Raw genomic sequence first — 27,151 nt, forward strand, 5'->3', positions numbered from 1 at the left:
TGCTTTCAATGGTTGACTTATAGGTGAATCCTCCACAGGGTAGTAGTCAGGAAAGAATACCAAACCAAAGAAAGCATGGGGTTGGGAGTGGGGGAGGGGTACTTAACGACACCTGGTGCCCTGCGGTCAGAGAGCAACAGGGAGAAAGAGAATCAAGAATAACGTCAAGGTCAAGCCCAAATGACCTAAGTGATATTACATTTCATAGAGAAAGCAAATCAATGATTCAAAAGAGAAGATTCGATTTTAGACACCTTAGTTGAATGAATATTTAAGTAAATGTTTGCTTCCAAATAGAAAGCAAAAACAAAGACAATATAAACAAGTGGGATTTCTCAGAGAGAAAAAACAAAGAGTGCATAGAACTGTTCACATTTAAGAATGGAGAAGCATGGGACTTCCCTGGTGGTCCAGTAGTTAAGACTCCGAGCTTGCAATGCAAGGAGTGCAGGTTTGATCCCTGGTGGAGGAACTAAGATCCTGCATGCAGCTCAGCGTGGCGGGGGGGGGGGGGGGGGGGGGGGTGTAGATGAAGAAGCACATGTTGGGGAATAATACACGAGAGTAACCATGATTAAAGCCTTTAGGGAGAGGAACTGAGAGCATAAATGCTGCAAGAAAATGAATAACCAAGGAAATGCCAAAGGATGTGGTCCCAAGAGGGGTGTGATCACACTATGATCTCTAAATACCATTTCCCAAGAGAGCAGGCTTTTTGGAGAAAGGGCTTATTCCAGTCCTTGCAACAGGAAATGTACAAGACAAACTTGTAATTTCTTAAACCAACGATCGAGGAAGCTATCAACTACTAAGGAGGCATCAAGAGGACAGGCCTCTCAGGATTGGATAATCCGATCATCAGTAAGAATGATTCTAGTAATTTTGAAACCCATGTATGTTTCAACTCATGAGCTCACAACTACACACAAAACCTCACTGGTTCAAAAACCAGTTCAAAAACTGGTTATCCCTGTAGAATGCCAAGGCACCCGATGTTTATAAGGTAGTAAATGAGTGGAAAGAATCAACCATTTTTCCTCTCTCCTACACAGACTATTGCTGTTGTTCAGTTGCTCACTCGTGTCTGACTCTTTGCGACCCCATGGACTGCAGCTCACCAGGCTTTCCTGTCCTTCCCCATCTCCTGGAGTTTGCTCAAACTCATGTCCATTGAGTCGATGATGCCATCCAACCATCTTGTCCTCTGTCATCTCCTTTTCGTCCTGCCTTCAATCTTTCCTTTAATAATTCAATAGCTAATAAGGACAAGTTCCTCTATACAAACACACTCTAACTAATACATGAGGAAACTGTAGAATTAGAGTATTACCATCCTACAGCCACACAGTATTGAATCTAAGCAATGATCAATGGCATTTCACAACCCAAAAATGCAAATTATGTTAAAACAAGCCAAAAGTGAACTTGATTCTAATCCAAGTCCCACAAGGGTCAGAGGAACGTGTAAAGTGCCCACACTTTAGCTGAGCAAAGAATGTGAAACATTATAAAGAATAAAACCAACTTCAATAAATACACTACACCCTCCCAAAAAAAGATGAACCTATTAACTGTCTTAAAAAAGATCCTATTTGGATCCTGACTCAAAAAATTTTTATAAAAGATAATCAAGGAAATACGATTAGATTTAATATGTAAGAGTTTCTATTCATTTAACACATGAATTTTTTAGAGACTGTTAAGGACTGAATTATATCCATCCTCCCCAAAATCCATCGGATGAAGTCTTGATTCCTAGTACCATAGTTCAATTGTATTTGGAAATAGGATATTTACAGAGGTAGTCGAGGTCATTAGGATGGTCCCTAATCCAATATAGCTGGTACCCTTATAGAAAGGAGACATATGGGGACTTCTCTGGTGGCCCAGTGGTTAAGACTTTGCCTTCCAATGCAGAGGGTGCAGGTTCAGTACCTGGTCAGGGTGTTGAGATCCCACATGCCTTGCCGGCCAAAAAACAACAACAACAACAAAACATAAGGCAGAAGCAGTAGTGTAACAAATTCAATAAAGACTTTAAAAATGGTTCAAATAAAAAAATTTGGACGGACACACACACAGCAACACCATGTGAAGGTTGGATTTACAGTGTCACAATCCAAGGAACTACCCGAACAGAGAGGCCTCGAACAAATCCTTCTCTCACGGCCCTCATGCATGCTTGCTACGTACACTTCAGTCCTGTGCGACTCTTTGTGACCCCATGGATTATAGCCTGCCAGGTTCCTCTGTCCATGGGGATTCTCCAGGCAAGAATACCAGAGTGGATTGCCATGCTCTCCTCCAGGGGATCTTCTCACCCCAGGGATTGAACCTGTGTTTTAGGCATCTTCTGCATCGGCAGGCAGGTTCTCTATCACTAGCGCCATCTGATATCAGACTTCCAGCTTCCAGAATTGTGAGACTGAAAAATTGTTGTTTAAAGCCACCCAGTGTGTGGTGTTTTGCAGCAGCCCTAGTGAACTAATACAGAGACATTAACTTTTAGAGATGAAGTCAGTGTTCACTGAATTAAGTGATGTGATGTCCAGGATGTCCTTCAATAATCTGGGAAAAGATGGAAGAAGCTAGAGTTATTTTAAAAAGAGAGAGACTGGGACTTCCCTGGTGGTCTAGTGGTTGGGAATCCACCTTGCAATGCAAGGGGGCACAGGTTCGATCCCTGGTCAGGGAACTAAGATCCCACATATCTCAGGGCAACTAAGCCCTGCCACCATAACTACTAAGCCCGAGCCACAACTAGAGAGTCAGTACGCGGCAACAAAAGATAACTTTGTAGCACAACTGGGACCCACCTGATGCAGCCAAATGAATAATAAAAATAAACACAAAGAGAGAATGACTGTACATTGATAATGGTTGAAAAGTACCATTAATTTAGCCTTTTTGTTTGATATTTTTCATAATAAAAAGTTTAGATAAAGGACATGGAGACCTTTGAGATGACCATCTCAGAAGAACTATGAAGCACAGGACACAAGTCCAGGCATCACATCCAAGGGCATAATAAACAGAGATAGGGAGCTGGTTAGGACCAGAACACATGCCTCGTACACCGCTCACCTAGGGCTCACAGGCAAACACTGGTATTCCCTGAACAACCTGCACCAGCTCATTTCAAACGAGGCAAAGTCTGGGCCCTCCCAGAGCAACGATGCATGAAGAACTCTACTGTCCACAGTTGGCTAAACAGAACAGTTTACCAATAACTTCCCCAAATAATCTGTCTGAGCCCATTCATTGCACATAACCATATATTTCCTCCAGACCCAGGGAAGACCCAGTTTCTATTGGGTTCACTGTCAAACTTTCAGGGGCATGTTGAAAGCAAATAAATGATGATCATTTCAAGAAATAGAAGCTTACCTTTCAGGGGAAGTGTTCTGTTTGAGTAACCTAATTAAGAGCAGAAACTCTACCACTTTCCAGCTGCGTGACCCTGGGCAAATTACTTCACCTCTCTGACCTCAGCTGTCTCATCTAAAGTAGGATCATGGGACTGTGGTGAAGATTAAAACAAGGCAATTCAGCAGATTAGCACCAGAAATACTGGCACATTAGTGCTCAGTAAGTGTCAGTGGTTTATTGGCCAGTCCTCAGAGTCAAGCCATGGGGAAGAAAGGTCACCTAGCAGTGTCAGTGGTCTCATAGTTGCCTATTATGTCCCTTCAAAGTTATTTGATAGACATCAACTACTTCTAACAACTCTTCGTACTCAAATTCACTGAAGCCATGATGATTTTTCAAACAATTCAACAAAACCTCCTCTTTCGGGACTTCCCTGGTGGTCCAGTGGCTAAGTCTGTGTGTTCCCAATGCAAGGAGCCCGGGCGCAATCCCTGGTCAGGGAACTAGATCCCACATGCTGCAGCTAAGAACCAGTGCAGCCAAACACACAAATATTTTTTTAGAAAACGCTTCCTCTTTCGGGTTGCTAGGTCCAATTCCAACATGTGGAGGGGGTGTTTCCCACACCACCAATAGCCGATTCTAAGACACGAGATGCGTGTCCTATGGTTCAGCTCAATTCTGACACTTTCTACCTGGAGACAGAACCTGACTCCACAGGTTAAGGGTTCAGTCCCACAAGACTGCCCTCCACCCTTCAGAGGCCAACTGCCCAGGTTGTCATTTATGCTTCAGACCAAACAGCTATGGATATTTGTATTTCATGTTAATGCCTATGACTTCTTGCTCAGTTCATGCTTAAATGTAAACCCTAAGTTTCTATAGGTATTTTTTTTGCTGTTTGAGTTAAAGTACCTCATCTTGTTATGTTGTTGATTATATTTAAGATGCTTTGGTCTCATCTAATTTTTGTACGGCATTCATTCGCATACCCATCACGAACCACACAGCAACAAACCACACTGACCAGGGCACCAAACAGGACTCAGCATTTTGAGAGATGAATATGGATGACAAATCCTGTGCTTTTAAGGACATCAGCCTTCACTAGGGATTTCACCTCACAGACTCCAAGGCCGCTGCCTAAGTTTCTTCATTTGGAAGTGACCCCACCTGAACCTAGTCTCTCAGGCAGTCTGGTTCTCAGCACACAGTCATCCAAGGCTTCCCATGAGGGAGTGCTATGAGTTATTTCTATGCTATGCTAATATTCTATGCTATGCTTCTATGCTATTATTTATTTCCCCCCAGACCAGTTAACAAGGCATCACTACTTTCTTGGTTCCTTCCTTGTTTCTAAATAAAGACCCCTTTGTTTTCCCTTCTTCTGCCAGCACCCAGCATAATGAGATTGCTATTTCTATATCTCAGTAGTGAATTCAGGGAGGTCTCCTATTATCAGTCTTTCTTACTATATTCAGAGTCCACACAGAAAGAAAGTAACAGTCTTCACTGAGATGTTACCAGCTTTAAGAAACTGTTATTAATCATATGGAAATTTCTGACACCTAAACTCAGCCTCATTAGTAAGCATCTCTCCATTAGAGGTACTTGTCTCATCTTACAAGAAGATGTCTGATGAGAGTGTATTTTTCAGTACAGTCTGAAATGCGGGCATCTCTCTGAAGTTCGAGCCCTTCTACCACAGTGGCTGGGACTCACTTTGGTGTAATTTACAGGGAAGTTTCGCCTCTTCATACTACATCTTACACTAAAGCCACACTCCCCACCCTCAAACTTCAGAGGAAAAAAAACATCTTTTAATTACTGAAGGAAGCAGAGGCTGTCTAACATTCTCTATGCCCTAGAAGTCAAATTTCTCCAAACTAGGAGGTACGTTCAAACTAACAAGCCTAAGTGTTTCAATAAAGTGTTGTTAGTACAATCCTAGGTCTCTACAGAAAAAAACTTTCAAGATTTCCGACAAGATCCATTTACTGCGAAAAATTGCTTCAAGCTTACACAGAAGAACCAAAGAGACCTTTGAAAGAGAAATTAAGATGACTCTGCTAAGAAAAAAAGCAAAGAATATTTTATATTACAACGTTCAACATAAAACTTTGGGCTTTTATTTTCAGTGTACTGGCTACTTGCTTTCCATGCCAAGAACCCGAGGCTAATCCACTGGTACGTCAGAAGCCTGGATGCAAGCTGAGGATGTTTTAGTTATGAAGGGCCCCCCCCTTTACTTTCCTAGGTTTAGACCAGGAGACAGCTCCTACTTCCTTTATTCCATCACACCAGACAAACGAACATGGCAGAAAAGTGAACTTTACACTGGAAACCTCTTCCGAGTTTCTTCTTGAGATATTCATCTTCTCACCTCAATGAAGTCCAGTAAATATCTGATATCTGGGCCTTGAGATAAAGCCAACTTACATTCTTCATTTTCCAGCAAACTGTACTTTTATTTTTTCTTAATTATTTTAATTGGAGAATAATTACTTGACAATCCTGTGGTGGGTTTTGCCATACATGGACATGAATCAGCCATAGGTGCACACGTGTCCCCCATACTGAAACCCCCTCCCACCTCCCTCCCCACCCCATCCCTCTGGGTTGCCCCAGAGCACCGGCTTTGAGTGCCCTGCTTCCAACTTGCACTGGTCATCTATGCATTCCCCATCAGTATTTGTCAGATCACATATTCACAATTCGACCTCCGAAAATACGGTTGCTCCAGGCAAGAGCAGGCCACTAACCCAAGAGCTCAGTGTGCTTCCCAGACAATACCCTCTGTGAAAACATCATTCTACTTTCAATACGTGACCCCCAAATGAGAACCTAACTCGCCCTTTGCCATAGACACTTCATTTAGGTAATTAATGGGTCTTACATTTCCCTTCAGGGGAGGTCTCCCCTTTTAACATGCTGTAAGTACTAGTAACCGTGATTGGAGAGTAGTATTAAGATAGTAAGATTAGAAGTAACTCTAAGAAGCCCTTTCCTGAGGCCTTGGCAATTTATTTTTTAAATGAAGAAAGACACTCCTTAAACTCAGAAAATGGGACCAATTTAAGACATTGAGTTAGGGAAAAGAAAAAGGATTCTCAAAGGTGTTTGTTTAAAGTCAAGTGCTCTGCTGGGTCTCTCTCCCCTCCTCACCTCTTTGGTGTTTGCCCAAGAACCCTTAAATCCTTGTCCCATAAACCATGTCTATGTCTCTTGAGGCATCTGAGGATCCAGATCTGTTCACCATCAGGACCATCTATCTTTAGAGGAGCCCTTCCAGTTCTGGTCACATCACAAATCTACTCTTCAAGTACTTTAGCCAAGAGGGTGGCTTGAATATTACATAATTCTGAATATGTGATCTGAAAAATACTTAGAAATGCACACTTTAAAATTACAACTTGCTGGAAAATGCAGAATGTATGTTGGCTTTACCTCAAGGCCCAGATGGTTCATTGACAGATGAGTAGATTAAGAGGATGTGATACATGTACATAATGGAATATTACTCAGCCATAAAAAGGAAGGAAACTGGGTCATTTAGGGAGACATGATGGAACTAGAGTCTGTCATGCAGAGTGAAGTCAAGAGCGGGGGAGAGGGGGACGGGGAGGCAAACATCATATATTAGCCTATAGATGTGGAATCTAGAAAAATGGTACAGATGATCTTATTTGCAGGGCAGAAACAGAGACACAGATGTACAGAACAGGAGTACAGATACCAAGGGGGGGGTGGATAAATTGGGAGATTGGGATTGGCATATATATATATATAGTTGATACTATGTATAAGATAGATAAGGAATGAGAACCTGCTGTATAGCACAGGGAACAGCACTGAATGCTCTGCGGTGACCTAAATGAGAAGGAAATTCAAGAGAGAGGGGGTATTTGTGTACGTAGAGCTGATGCACTTTGCTATACAGCAGGAACTAACAGAACATTGTAAAGCAACTATGTTCCCCAAAAAATTAATTTTAAAAAATCAGTTGATTTAAATAAAAAAGGCCACAGGGTGCGAGGTGGAGAAGAAACAGTTTCTCCTAGTTCCCTTCTACATTCCACATATTTGGGGGAAAAAACAAACCTACCTCTCTGGCAGGAGGTACTTCCAAAAGTTAGTTTCCCATATTTTACCTACTAACACACATTAGTGACACGTGTAGCCACTCCAGAGTCCTCGAGTGCACCTCATCATCACCCAAAACAAAATGGCTAGAAATCATTTAGCTCCCACATGACACACAAGGCATGCAGGAGGTGGTATCCCAAGAACCTGAGTCCCCTTGTGTCATTCGGCAGAATATCACAGTGGTGTAAAGATACTACAGATAAGAAATAGAAAGTAAGCTATCACAGGGGTATCAGGATCACTAACAAGCCAGTTACAGACTGTATAAAATGCCTCAGAGCATCATGGTCCCAGATCCTGTCACTTCGCTAGCAGCACAGGGGAGGGATTTTTGCTTCTGAGATGGAGCTCTGACTGGATATTAAGCTCTCAGTTCCAAATTCACCTTTCAACTCTGCGATGCTGGGGGCTGGGACTTTGCACCCTGTCGCACCTTTGTCAGTGGTTTCCTATTGGTTTCTGCTGATAGAAGGCACTAGAAGGGGGACTTCCCTGGTGGTCTAGTGGCTAGGACTCCATGTTCCCAATGCAGGGGGCGTGGGTTCGATCCCTGGTAGACGAACTAGACCCCACATGCTGCAACTAAAAACCTAGCATAGCCAAATACGTACATGTATGTATAAAAATTTAAAATATTCAAAAAAAGAAGGCACTAGAGGAGGCAGAACTGGAAGGCAGACGAGGAAATGGCTCACATGTTCTTCCCCATTAATCAGCTGTTCCTCTCAGCATCATCCTAACAGCAATGGGTTTCAGACTCTAGCTGCTCTGGGCATTCCCAGAACCAGCTTCATCACCTCCCTTCCTCCCCATCACATCCCTTCTTCCCCATCCCAAGCACCAGCCACAGCCAGGGAGCATCCCTTTGCTCACTCACAGTTACTTGAACCCTTTGTTCCAGCTTCTGGTATCTGATAACCTCAACCTATTCCCTTGACCCCTCTCTTCCCCACTGAGCCTCAGGGTGTAACTGCTCTCTATAGTCAGTATCTACGGATTCCATCTTCATTCGTTCAGCCCTCTAGCACTTGTGTAACTCTGCACATTAAATTGCTCTTGGTGTGATACCTAGTGGTTTTGTGTGTTGTGCTGCAGGCTGGATGTGAGAAGCACAAGAACTTCAAGTTGGGAGGAAATGAATTCGTTGTTCGTATCGTAGCAAAAATGTAGCATGTACTTGCATGTACTAAGCATTTTTTAAGGGCTTTAGCATATATAATCCTTCTAATGCCCACAGCAATTCTATCAAGTGGCTATTATTATCCCCATATTAGAAAGGAAGAAAATGAGACTGCAAGAATTAAAAAAAAAAATCACTTCAGACATCACATAACTAGGAAGTAGTGGAGCTGGGATATAATTCTAAGTTTGACTCCAAAAGCCTTCTGCAAAAAACTGAGGCTTTTTAAGATACTCCATGCTGCTCCTTCAAGACTGTTTACAAGGTTCACAAATAACTTAGTGTAGGTGTATGATTGCTTTTTTGTTATCCTCATTAAGTCTCATTCCTTAACAGTCCCCTGCCCTTTTAATATGCCATCGCTTGATGAGTAAATAATGTCATCTGTCCTGTGCAATGTCCCATATACCGGAGTTGGCTATTATGTTCCTTCATGGAATCATTTCACCTGTGCCTCTCCCTTCCATACTTTTTATAAACTCAAAGTCAAATTGAAATTGAATCCCACTTAAATCTTTGTTTTTTTAACAAGAGTATTTCATCCGTGCTGTTAGATATTTCCTATTGTATCAAATCAGGAAGTATGCAATGTCTGGTCATTCCATATAGTGATTCTAAGATTAATTAGTGAAGTCAAAGTCTAACCTCTCCATTGTAGAGGGAGTCCAAACCTGTAAGTGCAAAGCCATCAGCTTCTATAAGGCTTTGGCATGAGACAACCAGCATACTCAGTGTGTACAAATCAAATGTTACACAAAGTGACTTCTCAGAATAATGGAAATAACAATGAAAACAAACAAATGGGACTTACTTAAACTCAAGAACTTTGCACAACAAAGGAAGCAATAAACAAAACGAAAAGACAACGCACAGATTGGGAGACGACATTTGCCAATGATGTGAGCAACAAGGGATTAAGTCTCCACAACTGATGAACAGTTCATGATGCTTCACAGCATCAAAAAACCCAATAAACAAATGTGCAGAAGACCTAAACAGACATTTCTCCAGAGAAGATACAGAGATGACCAAAAGGCACATGAAAAGATGTCCAACATCACTAATTATTAGAGAAATGCACATCAAAACCACAATGAGATTCCACCTCACACCAGTCAAAATGGCCATCATCAAAAAACCCACCAACAATGCTGGAGAGGGTGTGGACAGAAGGGAACCCTCTTACACTGTGGGTAGGAATGTAAATAGATACAGCCACTATGAAGAACAGTACAGAGGTTCCTTAAAAAACTAAAGACAGAGCTACCACATGACCTCACAATCTCACTCCTGCACATTTATCCAGAGAATAACACGATCCAAAAGAATATATGCACCCCAATGATCACTGCAGCACTGTTTACAATAGCCAAGACATGGAAGCAACCTAAATGTCCATCAACAGAGGAAATGGACAAAGATATGGTACATACACATATGGAATATTACTCAGCCATTAAAATGAATGAAATAATGTCATTTACAGCAACACAGATGGACCTCGACATTGTCATACTGAGTGAAGTCAGAGAAGGAGAATTATCGTATAACATCCCTTTTATGTGGAACCAAAAAGAAATGATACAAATGAAAGAGACTCACAGACTCAGATACAGAAAGCGATTCACAGACTTAGAGAACGAACTTATAGAGGTTGGGGGCGGGGGGGAGGTGCCGGGGATAGTTATGGAGTTTGGGATGGACATGTACACACTGCTATATTTAAAACGAGTAACCAGAACCAACAAGGACCTATAGTATAACACAAGGAACTCTGCTCAACGTTATGTGGCAGCCTGGACAGGAGGGGAGTTTTAGGGAAAATGGATATGTGTGTATGTATGGCTGAGTCCCTTCGCTGTTCACCTGAAACTATCACAACATTGTTAATCGGCTATACCCTAAAATAAAATAAAAAGTTTAAAAACAAAGACCCCCAAAAAACTGACTCCTCAAAAAGGAAATAACAGATGGTATTCATTCAAGTCTTCAAGGAAAACAAAAATTCCAACAGTTCATCCTACTCCAGACAAACCCTCAATAAATTTTGTTAATCAGTATTTCAAACCACCCTTTAAATTTCAAAGGGATCAAAGGTCAAGAGTTTCAAAGTCTAGTTCCGTGCTTCTTTAAATTCTGTATCTGTTCTTACTTAGTTCTTTGAACCCTGTGGGCCCGTATTTTCCCAATTGAAAATGGAGATAATGTCTCCAATTTTACTTCACCTCAAAGGACTATGGCGAGGGTAAAATGAAATATAAAACAAAAAGTTAGATATGACAAATAAAGATTTATTATCATAGATTAAATTTTACCCAGAATAAGGAAGAATGCAATGAACGGAAAGCTTGAGAAGCCACCAAAAATAGAATCAACAATGCTTGAGAATCCACTGCAATCCAAATTTGAAGCAATAGGATGGATGAATTATAAGGCAACAACCACTGCCTACAGATGATATGCTAGTACACTAGTAACTCACTTAAAAGTGGCTGCCACCACTTGCCTCTTTCATTGAAAGCTATGTTCCACCAGATACAGTTCCCAGATAGAAAATCACATTTAACGCTGTCCATGTTAAAATGAAGAGATTACTGAATACAGACACACTACTATAAATAAATAAATAAACCACTATAAATAATAAAATAGACCTTCAGCATAGCACAGGAAATTATATTCAGTATCTTACAATAACCTATGGGGGCTTCCCTGGTGGCTCAGTGGTAAAGAATCCACCTGTCAATGAAGGAGTCATGGGTTTGATCCCTGGGTGGGGAAGATAGCCTGAAGGAAATGGTAATCTACTGCAGTATTCCTGCCTAGAAAATCCAATGGACAGAGGAGCCTGGTGGGCTACAGTCCATAGGGTCGCAAAGAGTTGGACACAACTCAGGGACTAAACAGTAACAAAATAACCTATAATGGAAACTAATCTGAAAAAGAATATATATGTATATGTGTGTATATAATATTGAATCACTTAGTTGTATACCAGAAACTAACGCAACATTGTAAATCAACAATACTTCACTTTAAAATAAATTAATAAAAATTGGGATTAAACCAGTAATCTTGATAACCATAATACTCGATTCAGGGACCCACCCTTCAATATACTGAATTTCCTAAACAAATGTTAAACTAAAAGAAGAAAATGCATTGAGTTTAACCTAAGAAGTCACTGACTCTGTCTACAAATATACCTTTTATATATTATGTAACTTGAAAATTGTTCAGGATAGACCAAAGAATCAAGTCCTCCTGCAAAAATTAAATTCAGTAATATTGTTCTGAAAATACATGTGCTGCAAAATACTGTGAGCATAAGCGATCTGTTACCAACTGGGACCTTGAAGAATGAGACCTCAGGCCAGCTTCCCCCAACTCAAAGACATCGTTTAACCATTCTTTGCATTTTGATGACGATTATAGCTTAGAGACTCTTCAAATGTCATTTTAGAAAACTAATGTTAAACACACAAACCTAGTTACCCCTGATTTTTATATTAAAAATACACAAAAGCTGAGCAGTTTTCCCTGCACTACCATCTCCAAAGTAGGTTTTAAAAATGTTCACATTCCATTGTCTGAAAGAGTCAACAGACATTTTATCTTTTCAGCTACTGGGTTCTCAAATTCTCATCTTGACATCATTGACATAGTTTGGAAATTGCTGACACAGGCTATTCAACTGTGCTAAAAGATTTGGGTTTATAAACAGTTACCACAGTGCCACCATCTGAGCAAAAGAAAGCACAGTAACATTTTAAAATAAAGCAGAAATAGCAGTATTTATCTTTTTAAAAAAGATTGCCAAACAAAGAACTTCATATTTAAATACAATTAGCAAAACTCATCAGAAAGATCTCAAACAAGATTCTGTGGGATGTGACTACACCAGAACCTATTTCAATTTCTTTAAGTATCTCAAAGAGCAGACTGTTTTCAAAGAAGTAATATACTCTTACAAAGAAAAGCCCAATGCAAGACAAAGACCATAATAGAGAAGGATTGTGTTCAAGCACATCCAAGAGGTGGAAAGGAGAGGAAAATCTTCAGAAAAACTACCAACAGGCTTAGATACTAAAATCTTAGTTTTAAACATAGAAGTTCTTACCTCCCACTGTAAATGAGGCGGGATATTTCGTATCTGAAGTTTCCGAATCCTGCAGAAGAATTAAAATGTTTTTTAAAAGAAAACAAAAAAAAAAAAACATAAAAGCAAAAGATATTTATAGCCAACATGGATGTTTTGAAACTACTTAAGATATATTTATTAACTACATACCAATATACACTAAGAAAACAGCCCAAGAAAGAAACAGAAGACCAAGTTAATCACAAGATGTACACTGAGACCATTTGGAAACCTAGCATCATTGGATTGGTGGCTTACTCTAAAAGCCACTAAAACTGGCAGATACAATGTTTGAACACATTTCATCTAATGACTATATGCTAAATTCAAACCCTTTAGCCTCAAAGTAAGCATCCCAGAACACAAACAAAGCCTTAGTCCAGATGTTCTTAATCTGAGATCACAGCCAAAGGGGTCATGGACAGAATTCAAGGAAGGTGGACAGCAGCGGTGGGGTGCAGTGGAGTACGGGTCACATTTATTTTCACTATCCCCTAAATGAAATTGAGCCACCTTCAATAGTGAGTGTTGGCATTAAACCACAGTAGAATTACATGTCTTGCACTCTTGACATTGAAATAAATCAGGCATTTTCATTTCACATTAAGGTGTTGCAGATTTTGTATATTCACTACTGTGATAGTTAGCTGTGTTGCTAGAACCTGTTACTTATTATGTTAAGAAACACATGTTATTATCAGCTTTAACATTTTCTAACTGTATTTCAAAATAATTTCCTTTATAATCCTATGTGCTTTATTTTATGCATTTAAAAATATTCTAAGAGGTCCACACATTTCAGGCTGCCAAAGGAATCCAGGGTACAAAAAAAAACATTAAAAATCCCCCACCTGAGTTTCAATGCCTACACATATTCCTATGTATATACTATGTATATAAAACACAATATATACTTTGTAAAATAATAAAAACTATTATACTATACATCTCTTCTTCTATCCCCTCCTCAAAACTATCAGAGTAAGAAAGGGAGGATGGAAAGAAGGAAGCATCATGAATTATGTGAGACTGTACTATGGATACTACACACCAGTCACTCTCTTACAAGGGAAAGGAATTTAAAGTCAACTAGCTATTTTTTAAAAAGAGACTAGCAATTGGGCATGACATCTCAAGTGAAATAATTAACCTCTAGATCTACAGTTAATTTCCCTTTCCAGGTCCAATGATCCACTTCTAGGTACCACAGCGCAGACTACATTGATAGTCTAGCTCGTTTCCCTTCACCACAAAACTTAAATGAATGCCACAGACACCGCCTATCCCTTTGCTGGTGTTGTTCAGTTGCTAAGTTGAGTCCTAGCAACCCCATGGACTGTGGCCCACCTTTAGGGAACTTTAAATTACCATGTAAATTAGCCAAACTCGGGTATGTCCTGTTTGTAATCAGAAGATAGAGGATGAAAGAAAAATCATTTTTACATTATTTTTATTACACAGTAAAACAAAGCATAATCACCAAGGGCAAAGTATCAGAGATAGTGAGAGAATGTCAATTTAAGAAAACATTTTCAAACACCGTGTAGTCTTAGATTTTACACATCTTATCCTGGAATTTGTTTAAAAGATAAATCATGTGCTAATAATTGTTAAAGCTGCTGGAAGCATACTGTATCTCTGCCTTTGTATAAGTTTTATATTCTTCTATAAAAACCTTAAAAAAATACACCTTAATAAAAGTATTCCTAAAACACAGATTTCAAATTTTCCATGTACTGCTTTAGCAAGCAGAAAAGTTACTCACACTGTGTAAATATTTACCCTGGGTAACTAAGAAGTAAGAATTATTTACTACACATTTGCAAGTATTAATCTGTCTTAATCAAGCAACTGACACATTAAGAAATAACAGCACAATTGTTAAGAAATGCAGTATTCAGTTCTATCGGACTCTGTTTCTGGGTATATAAATTATTAAAGAAATTTCCCCAATGCACACACAAAAGTGTACATAGAGAGTTAAGGTCACCAAGCAGGTAATTCTTCTTTATTACAACAACAAATACCTACTTCACAGGGCTCCCAAGAATTTCTTTAAATAGGACACCATTTTTTGTACATTAGAAGTAATCCATTAGCCATGTTTCTCCCACATATTCTTCAAAATGTACATCTGACACCTATTTACTTATTAGAAGTTACACCAGAATAATTATTTCCCTTAACTGACTGTCCAGTTTCCATTACCTGATTCTCTAAAGTTTCACTTTAGACAAACACCAGGATTATTTTCATAAAGTTAGTATTTTGACGGACTTCCCTGGTGGCTCAGAGATAAAGAATCTGCCTCCAATGCAGGAGACTCATGTTCAATCCCAGGGTCGGGAAGATCCCCTGGAGAAGAGCATGACAACCCACTCCAATATCACTGCCTAGAGAATCCCATGGACAGAGGAGGCTGGTGGGCTGCAGCCCACGGGGTCTCAAGGAGTTAACACGACTGAAGCGACTAAGCACAGTACAGTATTCTGACGTCTAGAACTGTGTTTTCCCACTTCGTTTTCTCAGCTCCCATCTCCCATCTGAGCTTGCAGAATTAGGTTATATTTAAATTAGATTCTAAATACCTAAGAGTCAAAAAAATAGATACTGGTATTTGTTTCTCCTATGTGATTACCGAATCATTACAGTTTAATTTTAACTACGAGCAAAATAATCTGGCATTTCACCTCCTCCTAAAACACACGCAAGTATTATTACAAGGATTACAGCCCATTGGGGCAGGGACTGGTTAGGCTGTCTTGTCCACTGTCACATTCAGAGCCTAGAACACTGTTTGGCAGCTGAGAAGTACTCAATTGACAGTTAAATTAACATTTGGTATAATACATAGAGGGGGACAAAACCCCAAGACTCACAGATCCACCATGCAGAAACTACTAACATTCCCAATGATTTTATTACAGCTGATGTAATAAAATCACAGTGGGATTACATGGGAAGACAGTGGGAATACAGAAAATTACAGTGGGAAGACCAACAGCCTCAGAAACAGGAGAATAAGAAGTTAATCACCTGTGCTATTTCAAAGAAAACTTTGAGGTTTTTGAGACCAGAAACAGGAGAAAAAGAAGTTAACCACCTGTGCTATTTTCAAAGAAAACTTCCACACAATCTATTTATAAGTTAATCATATAGAATTTAAGGCTTTTCTGCCAACAGGGAAGATGAGGTAAAGTTTAAGTTCTCATTTAACCTTTTTTTTTTCTTTTTTGGCCTGCCGCTCACTCAACCTGTGGGATCCTAGTTTCCTGATCAGGATCAAACCCACACCCCCTGCATTGGAAGCGTCGAGTCTTAACCACTGGATCACCAGGGAATTCTTTCATTTAACCTTTAAAAAATGCTTCTTATGCTTGAAATAGTTTCTATAAAATCCAGTACTCATTATTTATTAAAAGCTGGTTTAAGTACAGGATAAAGAACCAATAGAACTCATGTAGACTTCTAAGGGCATCTTCAAAATTTTTAGTAATAAATAGAACAGATTTAAATTGATTTTTTACAAATTTTCATATTGACACCAAACTAGAGAAATCATATCAACCTCCATATGCCTGTATCAGTTTATCAAGTATGATTACCTACCTAATCTTGTTTATTTCTACTCACATGTGTACCAACAAATCCCACATACACGACCTGTCATGCTACAGTACATCTGGAAAAACCTACTAAAGGACCTTTTTGCTTTAAAAATAACTATCACCATAATAGTTTCTTAAAATGATTAACAAAAACTCCTTAAGAACAGAACATTTTTGGTGTTCAGTCACTAAGTTGTGTCCGACTCTTTGCAACCTCATGGACTGTAGCACACCAGGCTCCTCAGTCTTCCACTATCTCCCTGAATTTGCTCAAACTCATGTCCACTGAGTCAGTGATGCTATCTAACCACCTCATCCTGTCACCCCCTTAGACTCCTGCCCTCAATCTTTTCCAGCCTCAGGGTCTTTTCCAACAACTTAGCACTTCACATCAGGTGGCCAAAGCATTGGAGCTTTAGCATCAGTCCTTCCTATTCAGGGTTGATTTCCTTTAGGACTGATTGGTTTGATCTCCTTGCAATCCAAGAGACTCTGAAGAGTCTTCTCCAGCACTACAATTCACAAGCATCAATATTTCAGCACTCAGCCTTTTTTATGGACTAACTGTACACACTTCATCTCACACTGTATATGATGATTGGAAAAACCAGAGGTTTGACTATATAGACTTTTCTCGGCAAAGTGATGTCTCTGCTTTTTAATATGCTGTTTAGGTACAGAATACCCACTCTATTTCCAATTGCTTAATTGCTATCTTTTACAGTTGATCTGCTCATATCAAGATCCCAACAATATGCCCACATGTGTAGAGTAGATGTCTCTTAAGGTCTGTTTGACACAAGAAAATCCCTTCACTCTTTTTTCTTGCTATTTATTTGAAGGTCAAGGTCATAACCCTTGTACAAGTACTCATTCTGGGTTTTATTCATTGCATTCTCTTTGAGTCATTTTAAATATTAATAATTGTTTGCTATGTTGAATTTGATATACACAGATGCATAACATTTTTATACTGTTAATACAAAACATAGACATATATGAATCCACCCACCCAAATAATTAGAAGAAGACAATTGAAACTACCATGCTCTTCCCCGATGCCTACCTCCCAGAATGTAACCATCACCCCCATATTTTCTGTCATTCTATGTCTTTTTTTTTTTTGCTTTTTTAAACTGCTTTATTAACTTCACAATATATAATGAACATTTCTCCATGCAACAGTTAAAACTTTCCTGCTGACAGAAACTTACAGATTTGGTCAAAAACACAACATTCAATTAGAAGCTGGTAATAGGAAACGCCCAAGAAACAAGTTTAACACCAAAACGTTTACAACCAAGTTAAGTCAAGAACATGTAAGTTTAGGAACTAAGTGTCTCCTAACTTCAGGAAAACATCAGGATTCAAGGCATAAGGCAAAACTCATCATGATGCTCATGGTAAGGGGGGTCAGTGCTAACGGCCCGCAGACTATGACTCAACTGCTTTTCCCTCAGCTAAAAATATGGAACGCTTCACGAATTTGCGTATCATCCTTGCGCAGGGGCCATGCTAATCTTCTCTGTATCGTTCCAATTTTAGTATATGTGCTGCCGAAGCGAGCACCATTCTATGTCTTTTAAAATAGTATTTTTAGTAACTCTAAGTTTGTCTTTAAGTTACTCTTTAAGCAGACACATGGCAAATAGAATAGCAAGGACAGATAAGAAAGCCTCTTTGCAACCCCATGGACTATACAGTCCATGGAATTCTCCAGGCAAGAATACTGGAGCGGGTAGCCTTTCCCTTCTCCAAGGGATCTTCCCAACCCAGGTCTCCTGCATTGCAGGGGGATTCTTCACCAGCTGAGCCACAAGGGAAACCCCTTGTACTTTGACCTGAGACCAAACTATTGTGTAGGTAATGAAGATAATGGCGAACTCCTTCAAAAGGTCCCATGCACGCACTGCCGCCCTCAGTCAAGAAACCAAAAAAAACACAAACCTGCCACTGTCCTCTGGTTTCTTATTGCCTGGATTTTCCTACTTACACTCCCCATGGTGGTGTTTAATATGTTACTCTGACCCTATAAAAGTGGTTGTTGGATTTGAAGGTTTTTGTCATTGTTTGGTTAGGGAGAGGCTGTGTACTTCCATGAAAAGATACATTATCTCTAGCTGTCTTCCTGTGATGCTGCAGTCACTAATGACTAAATCCATTGTTTCCCTAAATCCACTGTTTCATTCAAGGTTGAAAATGGATTTCCTCATTGTATCATGCCTTCCATACTTTTTTTTTTAATTTAGCTGGAGTTCTTCCATGAAGAACAACTTTCCTTTATCACATATCTGGAGACTGAACCACAATGAATAGAGTGAAAGCAGGATAAACATTTGATTCTTTCCTTTCTGCAGCAGATGGTTTTGTGCCACTTATCACATCCCTTAGCTCATGTCTGATTTCATCCACCACTGTGGGACAGCCCTGGGCACAGGGAAGTTGTCCCACATTCTTCTATCCCTAAGCACCCCTTAGGCATCTGTTTTTCCTCAGATTTTTCGCCCAAGCCTCAGCAGAGTTCAAGGATAGCCCAGAGGAAGAGGAGAGATGAAACCCTGAAGATAATCTGCAGATAACAGAGGAGAATGTGGGAGCCAGTAGATAAAGGCCCTTGTCTTCCACCTGGGAGGCATATCTGTTCATGTCTCAAAGGTCCTGTTTCCTTCTGGCAACCTCAATAAAGTGCCCTTCATTGGCTTTTCCTAAACCTCCGTTTCACTCTTCCCACTCCCTCACTCATGCTTCTTGAAACCATCTCCAAAATAAACCAGCTTCATGCAAACTCTCACCTCAGTGTCCTCTTTCTGCAGTTCAAAGACACTGTTATTTCAAACTTTTCAGAATAATGAGTTGGTCCCCTGGCATTGTCCAAAAAGGGCTAAATGTTTATTTTCTATCGGCCTGCCAATGCAGGTTAGATGGGAGAGACGCGGGTTCGATTCCTGGGCAGGGTAGATCCCCTAGAGAAGGGCACTGGCAACCCACTCCAGTATTCTTGCCTGGAGAATCCCATGGACAGAGGAGTCTGACAGGTTATACAGTCCATAGGGTCGCAAAGAGTCAAGACACGACTGAAGTGACTTAGCACACACAGACAACACTATGTATGAACGGATATTTTGTTTATCAACCCACTGCACTAAATCCCCCATCTTTGGCTAATCAGTAGAAGCCTCTGCACACAGATCCTGCATCTTTTGAAACGATGCAGCTCTCCAGTAATCTTTGACAGCTTGTCTTTGTTATGATTACCCAGGTTCCAATTTGTACACTTCCTGTCACCACCTTCAACCAGTTCTGTCTACATAAAACACTGGTTCCTTTTAGTCAGAAATAATATATTGAAACACAACCTGGTCACTAGGGTGCTGCTCACTGATTTTGGGCTGGTCATTGCTCCTAAGCCAGAACCAGACAATATACATTTTTTTGAAAGAGAAATAAACCACATGTCCATGCTGATTACAGTTATCCTTCCACCATATTCAAAGGGATTGCTTCCAGTACCCCTTTCCCCGCCAGCCAGATACCAAAATATACAGATGTTCAAGCCCTGTATATAAAATGGGTAGTATCCCAAATACTTTAAATCATCTCTAGATTACCTATAATACCTAATGCAAAGTAAATGGTATGTAAACAGATGTAAATACAACATAAATAAAAGGTAGATAGTTGCCCACACAAAGCAAATTCAAGTTTTCCTCTTTGAAACTTTCTGGAATTTTTCTCCCAATTATTTTTCATCCACAATGAGTTGAATCCATGGATGCAAAACTCACAGACATGGAGGGCCAACTGTTATTTTCTTCCTTATTTTTAAAAAATATTTATTGCTTTAAATGGCTGCTCCAGGTCTTAGTTGCAACATGTAGAATCTTTTAGCTGCAGCATTCGAGATCTGGTTTCCTGACCAGGGATGGAACCCGGGCCCCCCACCCCGGGAGCAAGAAGTCTTAGCCACTGGACCACCAGGGAAGTCCAACTGGTTCTTTTCGACTTAAATTTAGATTACTAGGTTTTTGCCAAAAGTCTTTGATCTCTACTTTTCCCCTCTCACATTAAAGCTTGACACCAGGTAAAAATAAGAATGTAAACAAGAAAATGCTTTATGTCCATTATGGACTGAATGTTTATGTTTCCCACCCCAAATTCTTCTGTTGCAGCCCCTCTCCCTATGCAATGGTGTTAGGAGATGGGCCTTTGAGGATTATTTAGGCTTACTGAGGACAGAGCATGGAGCCCCCATAATGGGACTACACTTTTCCTAAGAGAGACCAGGGCTGTCTTCACTGCACACTCTGAGGAAAGGCTATGTGACCCCACAGCAAGAAGGCATCGGTCTACAAGCCAAGGAGGAGGCCCTCAGCAAGAACTCAAAGAACCCACCTGCACCTTGACCTTGGACTTCCCAGTTTTTAGAACTGTGAGAAATAAGCATCTGTTAAGCCATCCAGTCTATATAGAAGCCCAAAACTGCTTAAGACAACGTCTGCTATCTAACATCACAAGTCAGCATTTTACAGATTCTAAGACAAAAGCACAAGTTTACCTGTCCAAGGGCTTCCCTAGTGACTCAGACAGTAAAGAATTCACCTGCAATGCAGGAGACGGGGGTTTGATCCTTGGGTCAGGAAGATCCCCTAGAAAAGGGAATGGCTACCAACTCCAGTATTTTTGCCTGGAGAATTCCATGGACAGAGGAGTCTGGCGGGCTACAGTCCATGAAGTCACAAACATATGACTGAGGGACTAACACACACAACAGTAAGAATATTACATGAAACAACTGACTGGCTCAAAATTGGGAACGGAGTACAGTAAGGCTGTACATTGTCTCCCTGCTTATTTAACTTACATGCACAGTACATCATGTGAAATGCCAGGCTGGATGAATTCCAAGCTGGAATCAAGATTCCCAGGAGAAATATTAACAATCTCATAGATATGTAGATGACATCACTCTAACAGCAGAAAGTGAAGAGGAACTAAAGAGCTTCCTGATAAGGGTGAAAGAGGAGAGTAAAAAAAAAACTGGCTTAAAACCCAATGTTCAAAAAACTAAGATCATGGCATCCAGTCCCATCAGTTCAGTTCAGTCACTCGGTCGTGTCCGACTCTTTGTGACCCCATGAATTGCAGCATGCCAGGCCTCCCTGTCCATCACCAACTCTCAGAGTTTACCCAAATCCATGTCCATCGAGTCAGTGATGCCATCCAACCATCTCATCCTCTGTCGTCCCCTTCTCCTCCTGCCCCCAATCCTTCCCAGCATTAGGGTCTTTTCCAATGAGTCAACTCTTCGCATGAGGGGGCCAAAATATTGGAGTTTCAGCTTCAACATTGGTCCTTCCAATGAACACCCAGGACTGATCTCCTTTAGGATGGACTGGTTGGATCTCCTTGCAGTCCAAGGGACTCTCAAGAGTCTTCTCGAACACCACAGTTCAAAAGCATCAATTCTTCGGCGCTCAGCTTTCTTCACTGTCCAACTCTCACATCCATACGTGACCCATCACTTCATGGCAAATAGAAGGGGGAAAAGTGGAAGCGGTGACAAATTATTTTCTTGGGTTCCAAAATCACCGCAGATGGTAACTGCAGCCATGAAATTAAAAAGACATTTGCTCCTTGGAAGGAAAGCTATGACAAATCTAGACAGCATATTAAAAAGGAGAGATATCACTTTGCTGACAAAGGTCTGTATAGCCAAACTATGGTTTTTCCCGTAGTCATGTACAGGTGTGAGAGTTGGACCATAAAGAAGGCTGAGCACTGAAGAATTGATGCTTTCAAACTGTGGTGCTACAGAAGACTCTTGGGAGTCCTTTGGACAGCAAGGAGATCAAACCAGTCAATCCTAAAGGAAATCAACCCTGAATATTCATTGGAAAGACTGATGATGAAGCTGAAGCTCTAATAGTTTGGCCATCTGATGTGAAAAGCCAACTGGTTGGAAAAAACCCTGATGCTAGAAAAGACTGAAAGCAGGAGAACAAGGGGGCAACAGAAGATGAAATGGTTAGATAGCATCACTGACTCAAGGGACATGTATCTGAGCAAACTCCAGGAGATAGTGAAGGACAGGGAAGCCCAGCATGCTGCAGTCCCTGGGTCGCAAAGAGCCAGACATGACTTAGCGATTGAACACCACCATCTTGTCCAAACACACACATTAAGGAGCGGCAGAGTCAGAATCCAGCTCTGAGAATTCTGGCTCCACAGTCCATCCTCCTAACTATATTCCATCTTACTGATTTCACTCATAATCCAATCAATAACATAACTATTATCAAGAAAAACTTCAGAAAAAGTACAAGGTTGCATGTCAAACTCAAAGGTCAAAAATATGCCAACCTCAAGCAAGATGCTCACTTTGCCCCACAGCTTTAAACCATACAGTCAATTCACATACTAAGAGTCAATACTGATATTAAATAGACACGTGTGAACACCAAGAAAGTACGGAAACCATAGTTTCCAACTATGCTGGAAACTCAGCTAATTCAGCTGCCTCAAGATATATTATGAAAATTGTATACACTGGCACCTAGGCACTTAAAGCTAGTCATTTCATGCTAAGTCCTAACGCAAGACACACAAGTGTATCAGACTTGCAATCTTCCATCCAAATGAGCTGTAAGTCCTACATGTTCATTTTCTTTATTCCTCCCAAAGGCCATCTGTGCTCTTTCTTTCTACCATCTCTTAAACAAGTCAAGAGAGTCACCAATTTCCCACATCACAGATAAAGAGGCTGAGGCTTGAAGCATGATGTAACACAGCTAACACCAGCTGAAGTCGGGAAGAGAAAACCAAATCTAACTAAACCTGTGACATATTCCTCTTTGCCTTGATTTCTTACACAAAGAGCTGGGACAGGAATTCCCTGGTGGTCCAGTGGCTAAGACTCCTGAGTTCCCAATGCAGAGGGTGTAGGTTCTATCCCTCGTCAGAACTAGATCCCACATGCCACAACTAAGAGTTCACATACAGCAGCTAAAGATTCTGCATGTTGCAACTAAGACTAGGTCAGCTAACTATAAAAAAAAAAGAGCCAGACATATGGTCCATGTGTGCACTGTGTGTGTTAGTTGCTCAGTCATGCCCGACTCTTTGCAACACCATGGATTGCAACCCACCAGTCTCCTCCATCCATGGGATTTTCCAGGCAAGGATATTGGAGTGGGTTGCCATTTCCTTCTCCAACGTGTGCACTGGTCACTTTCAAATAAAAAACCAAGACTGTGGACTCAGAGGAGTATGGCATGACCTCTTCAACCTGTCACCTGGAGACACTCTTTACTCGCTGCAGATTTTCATTCTTACCTGTATCCAACCAACACAAGCTACGCCCAAAGAGGAACTTGTTCAACCTGGTCAAATTCAATACAATTACCTGTACTAGTTCCAACATTCAATAATGTATTAATAATTATATCTTTTCTTATTTTATACAGTTAAGAATGAGCTCCTTAAAAGGCCGACCTCAATTTTTTTTAAGCAGAATACTCCAGTTAGATGAATTCCAGGGGAAATGACTCATTTCACACTGCTGGTGATGAGCACCAACCAGCATAACCTTGCCTCTTGGGTGAGCTGGCAGTCTCTTATCAAGTCCTCGGACAAGCAGCGCAGCCTCTCAAGCTTTCTCCCCTTACATTCTCCCTCTAGGCAAAGCTGTAACAGGCTCAAAAACTTAGCTCTAAGTTTATAAATGAGGAAAACTGGGAAGAACCCAGATGTCCAGGCAAAAGGGCTAAGCTCAAAGGAAAAAAAGTATCCTCCCCTCTAAAAAATATCTATACACGTTCAGGGATAGAAGTGTTCCACATCTTGACAGTGGTTGTACTTTCACAGGTGTATACAGTTGTCAAAACTCACTGCTTTGCACAGTTTAAAAAACATGCACTTGGAGATGGCAGGGGATAAACTGGGAGTTTGGGATTAACATAAACACACTATTACATGTAAAATAGGTAAACAACAAGGACCTACCGTATAGCACAGGCAACTTTTCCAGTATAGGTTCTCTATACTGGAAAAGAATAACCTATACTGGAAAAGAGTCTCAAAAAGAATAGATCTATATATGCATAACTGAATCACTTTGCTGTATACCTGAAACAAACAACACTGTAAATTAACTATGCTCTAGTTTTAAAAAGATGCACTTGGACAATAAAATAATAAAAATAAAAGAGATGCTCTCGACTGTATAAACCATACCTCAATAAAACTGTTGGACAAAAAGGGATTAGCTGAACAAATTACAATATATAACAAAATCTCAAAGACATTACAAATGTGTAATATTTAATCAGGACATATGTTCATAACATTGTTCATTGAAAACAGCATATTATAAAACATGGTATATGATCTCATTTTAAAATGTGTTTTACCACAATAAAGGAAAAAATGTCCCCAAGCAGAAACAGAAAAAATGTGCACACATTCACACAAACAAACAGAAATAAAGAAGTATAACACCAAAATACTGACTATGATGAGCTCTGGCTGGTAGAATCATGGGCAGTTTTCAATTTCTTTTTGCTTTTGTGTTTTATAAAATAAATGTTACTAATTGTCAAGGGAAAAATAAGATATTATTTCCTATCCATAAGATTAATCAAGAGAAAGCAGTTACAGATTCCAACAGTTCTAACTAGCTCTCTAACATCAGTTTTCTCTGTCCCCCAAAGATTTTTGAGTCTCACAGAAGAAATTAGACATTTCTGGACACTCTTCAAGAAGGGTCAGTAAAACTGGGAGGGAGAGAGCGAGGTTGAGAGAAGCAAACCGAGTAGACCTCAGGGTAAGAATCTCTATATAATGAGTCCCACCTATTGGACTGACAGTTAAGAAGTCACATATCCTATAAACAAAAACATATTTGCTGCAACACTTAAAGGGAATTGCCAGAGCCTAGTGAATTTAACTCTGGATGGAAGGAAGGAAAAGAAAACAAACTGTTCCCTCAACTGTACCAGTAAAGAGATGTCATTCTGGAAACAACCAAGGTCCATTGATAGCTGAGTGGATAAAGAAGATGAGCTACAGAAGCACAATGGAATACTACTCTGCCATTAACAAAGTGAAATAATGCCATTTGCAGCAACATGGGTGGGCCTAGAGATTTTATCACACTAAGCCAAAGCAAGTCAGAGAAAGGCAAATACCGTAAGATATCAGTTACATGTGAAATCTCAAATATGGCACAAATGAACATATCCACAAGACAGAAACAGACTCACAGATATAAAGAACAGACTTGTGGTTACCAAGGGGGGAAGGGGTGGAGGAGGGAAGGTTGGGGAGGTTGGGATTAGCCGATGCAAACTTTTATATATAGGATGAATAAACACAAGGTCCTGTTGTACAGCATAGGGAATTATATTCAATATCCTGTCATAAACCATTATGAAAAAGAATGTATGCATAACTGAAATCACTTTGCTATAGAGCAGAGATTAATACAATATAAATTAACTATACTTCAATAAAATTAAAAACTAAGGAGATGTCATTCCAAGTGTGGTCTAAAGAGCATCCACATTACCATCACCAGGAAGGCTTACTTAAAATGAAAACGTCAGGGCCCCACTACAGACCTCCTAAATCAGAACCTCTGGGGATGGGGCAGGGAACTGCGGTTTCACACACACTTAAGTTTGGGGCCACTGAGCACCCACGCACACATGAGGTCTGTTTAACAGTGCAAGGCCCATGAAGGCCAAGTCATTTCTTATTCACTATTGTATACTACAGCGCTTAGCTGACTGCCTGGTTCATAACCGGCAATTCCTCAAGTAATAAAGGAACAACAGTGTCTTTCAACATTACAGTTCTGAGTGAGTGAGTTTGTCATTTCCCAGCTTCCAGATCTTCATGGGAGTAACATCCACGTGCCCTTCACGGAAACAGTGGTATTTCCCTTTTAAAGGTGCACACTCTCATCTTCATCTATAGGGAACAGTCTGACAGCCCTAAGTGTATGGCTGGAAACTTGGAAGAATCCAAGAAAGGCTGGATGTCCTTCTGCGTGCCATTCCTATTACTAATGTCTGCAAATATGCACTGCCATCTCTTTTTCTTGTGGGAGATTACATGTCCCATAAAGTTCTGGAACTTTATTAGGATATGTGCAGAGCAAGATTTCAGATCACTTTGAAAAATAATAGTCAAATTAATAGAACACAAACTGATCCTTGATTCCTGAATAACCAAAAGATCTCTCTAGTCTTCACACCGAGAAGCTGAAAATGTGTCTTTAACCAGAAAAGTCACCAGGAGTATTTCAACCCACCAGAGAAACACTTGCAGCTGAACATCAGGGACAGTGTCTATTTAAAGAAAAGACTCTGCCTGTATGACTCCAAAGTGTAGCTCTTTCAAAAGTGTAACATTAGCTGCCTAAGATTCCCTATTTAAACCAGGGCACCTGCAGCAATCGAGAAAGAAAAACTCTTCCCCCATAACAGAAATTTCAATATGTAAACACACGTGCTCATACACACACACATACACAATGCTTCTACGCAGACTTATCTGCATAGAAAAATATCAGAAACAACCTAGACGTGTATCCATAGAGGACTCACTAAATCAGCTGTTACAAAAAAGAGCTAGTTATATCTTGATAGAGAAACAAATTCAAGATATGTTTTTAAATATATGGGGATGAAAGCAAGTTGCAGGGCG

General features: G+C 40.2%; 1 protein-coding gene and 1 non-coding gene across 7 annotated transcripts in view; both read right to left on the minus strand.

Annotated features, from left to right (window-relative positions):
- IGF2BP3 (insulin like growth factor 2 mRNA binding protein 3) overlaps nucleotides 1-27,151 on the minus strand; it is a 147,072-nt gene that overhangs the window by 89,979 nt on the left and 29,942 nt on the right. For all 6 annotated transcript variants that reach the window (XM_081536448.1, XM_081536447.1, XM_081536450.1 and 3 more), the window contains one exon: nucleotides 12,816-12,864. In XM_081536448.1, the coding sequence (XP_081392574.1) occupies nucleotides 12,816-12,864 (49 nt within the window). The remainder of the gene's footprint in view (nucleotides 1-12,815; nucleotides 12,865-27,151) is intronic.
- Nucleotides 17,907-18,013, minus strand: LOC145524988 (U6 spliceosomal RNA). Its single transcript, XR_014068010.1, has one exon. It is a non-coding gene; the product is annotated as a U6 spliceosomal RNA (small nuclear RNA).

Source organism: Giraffa tippelskirchi, chromosome 10, assembly GCF_054371585.1.
Source record: "Giraffa tippelskirchi isolate mGirTip1 chromosome 10, T2T-mGirTip1v1.2.pri, whole genome shotgun sequence".
NCBI lineage: Eukaryota > Metazoa > Chordata > Mammalia > Artiodactyla > Giraffidae > Giraffa > Giraffa tippelskirchi.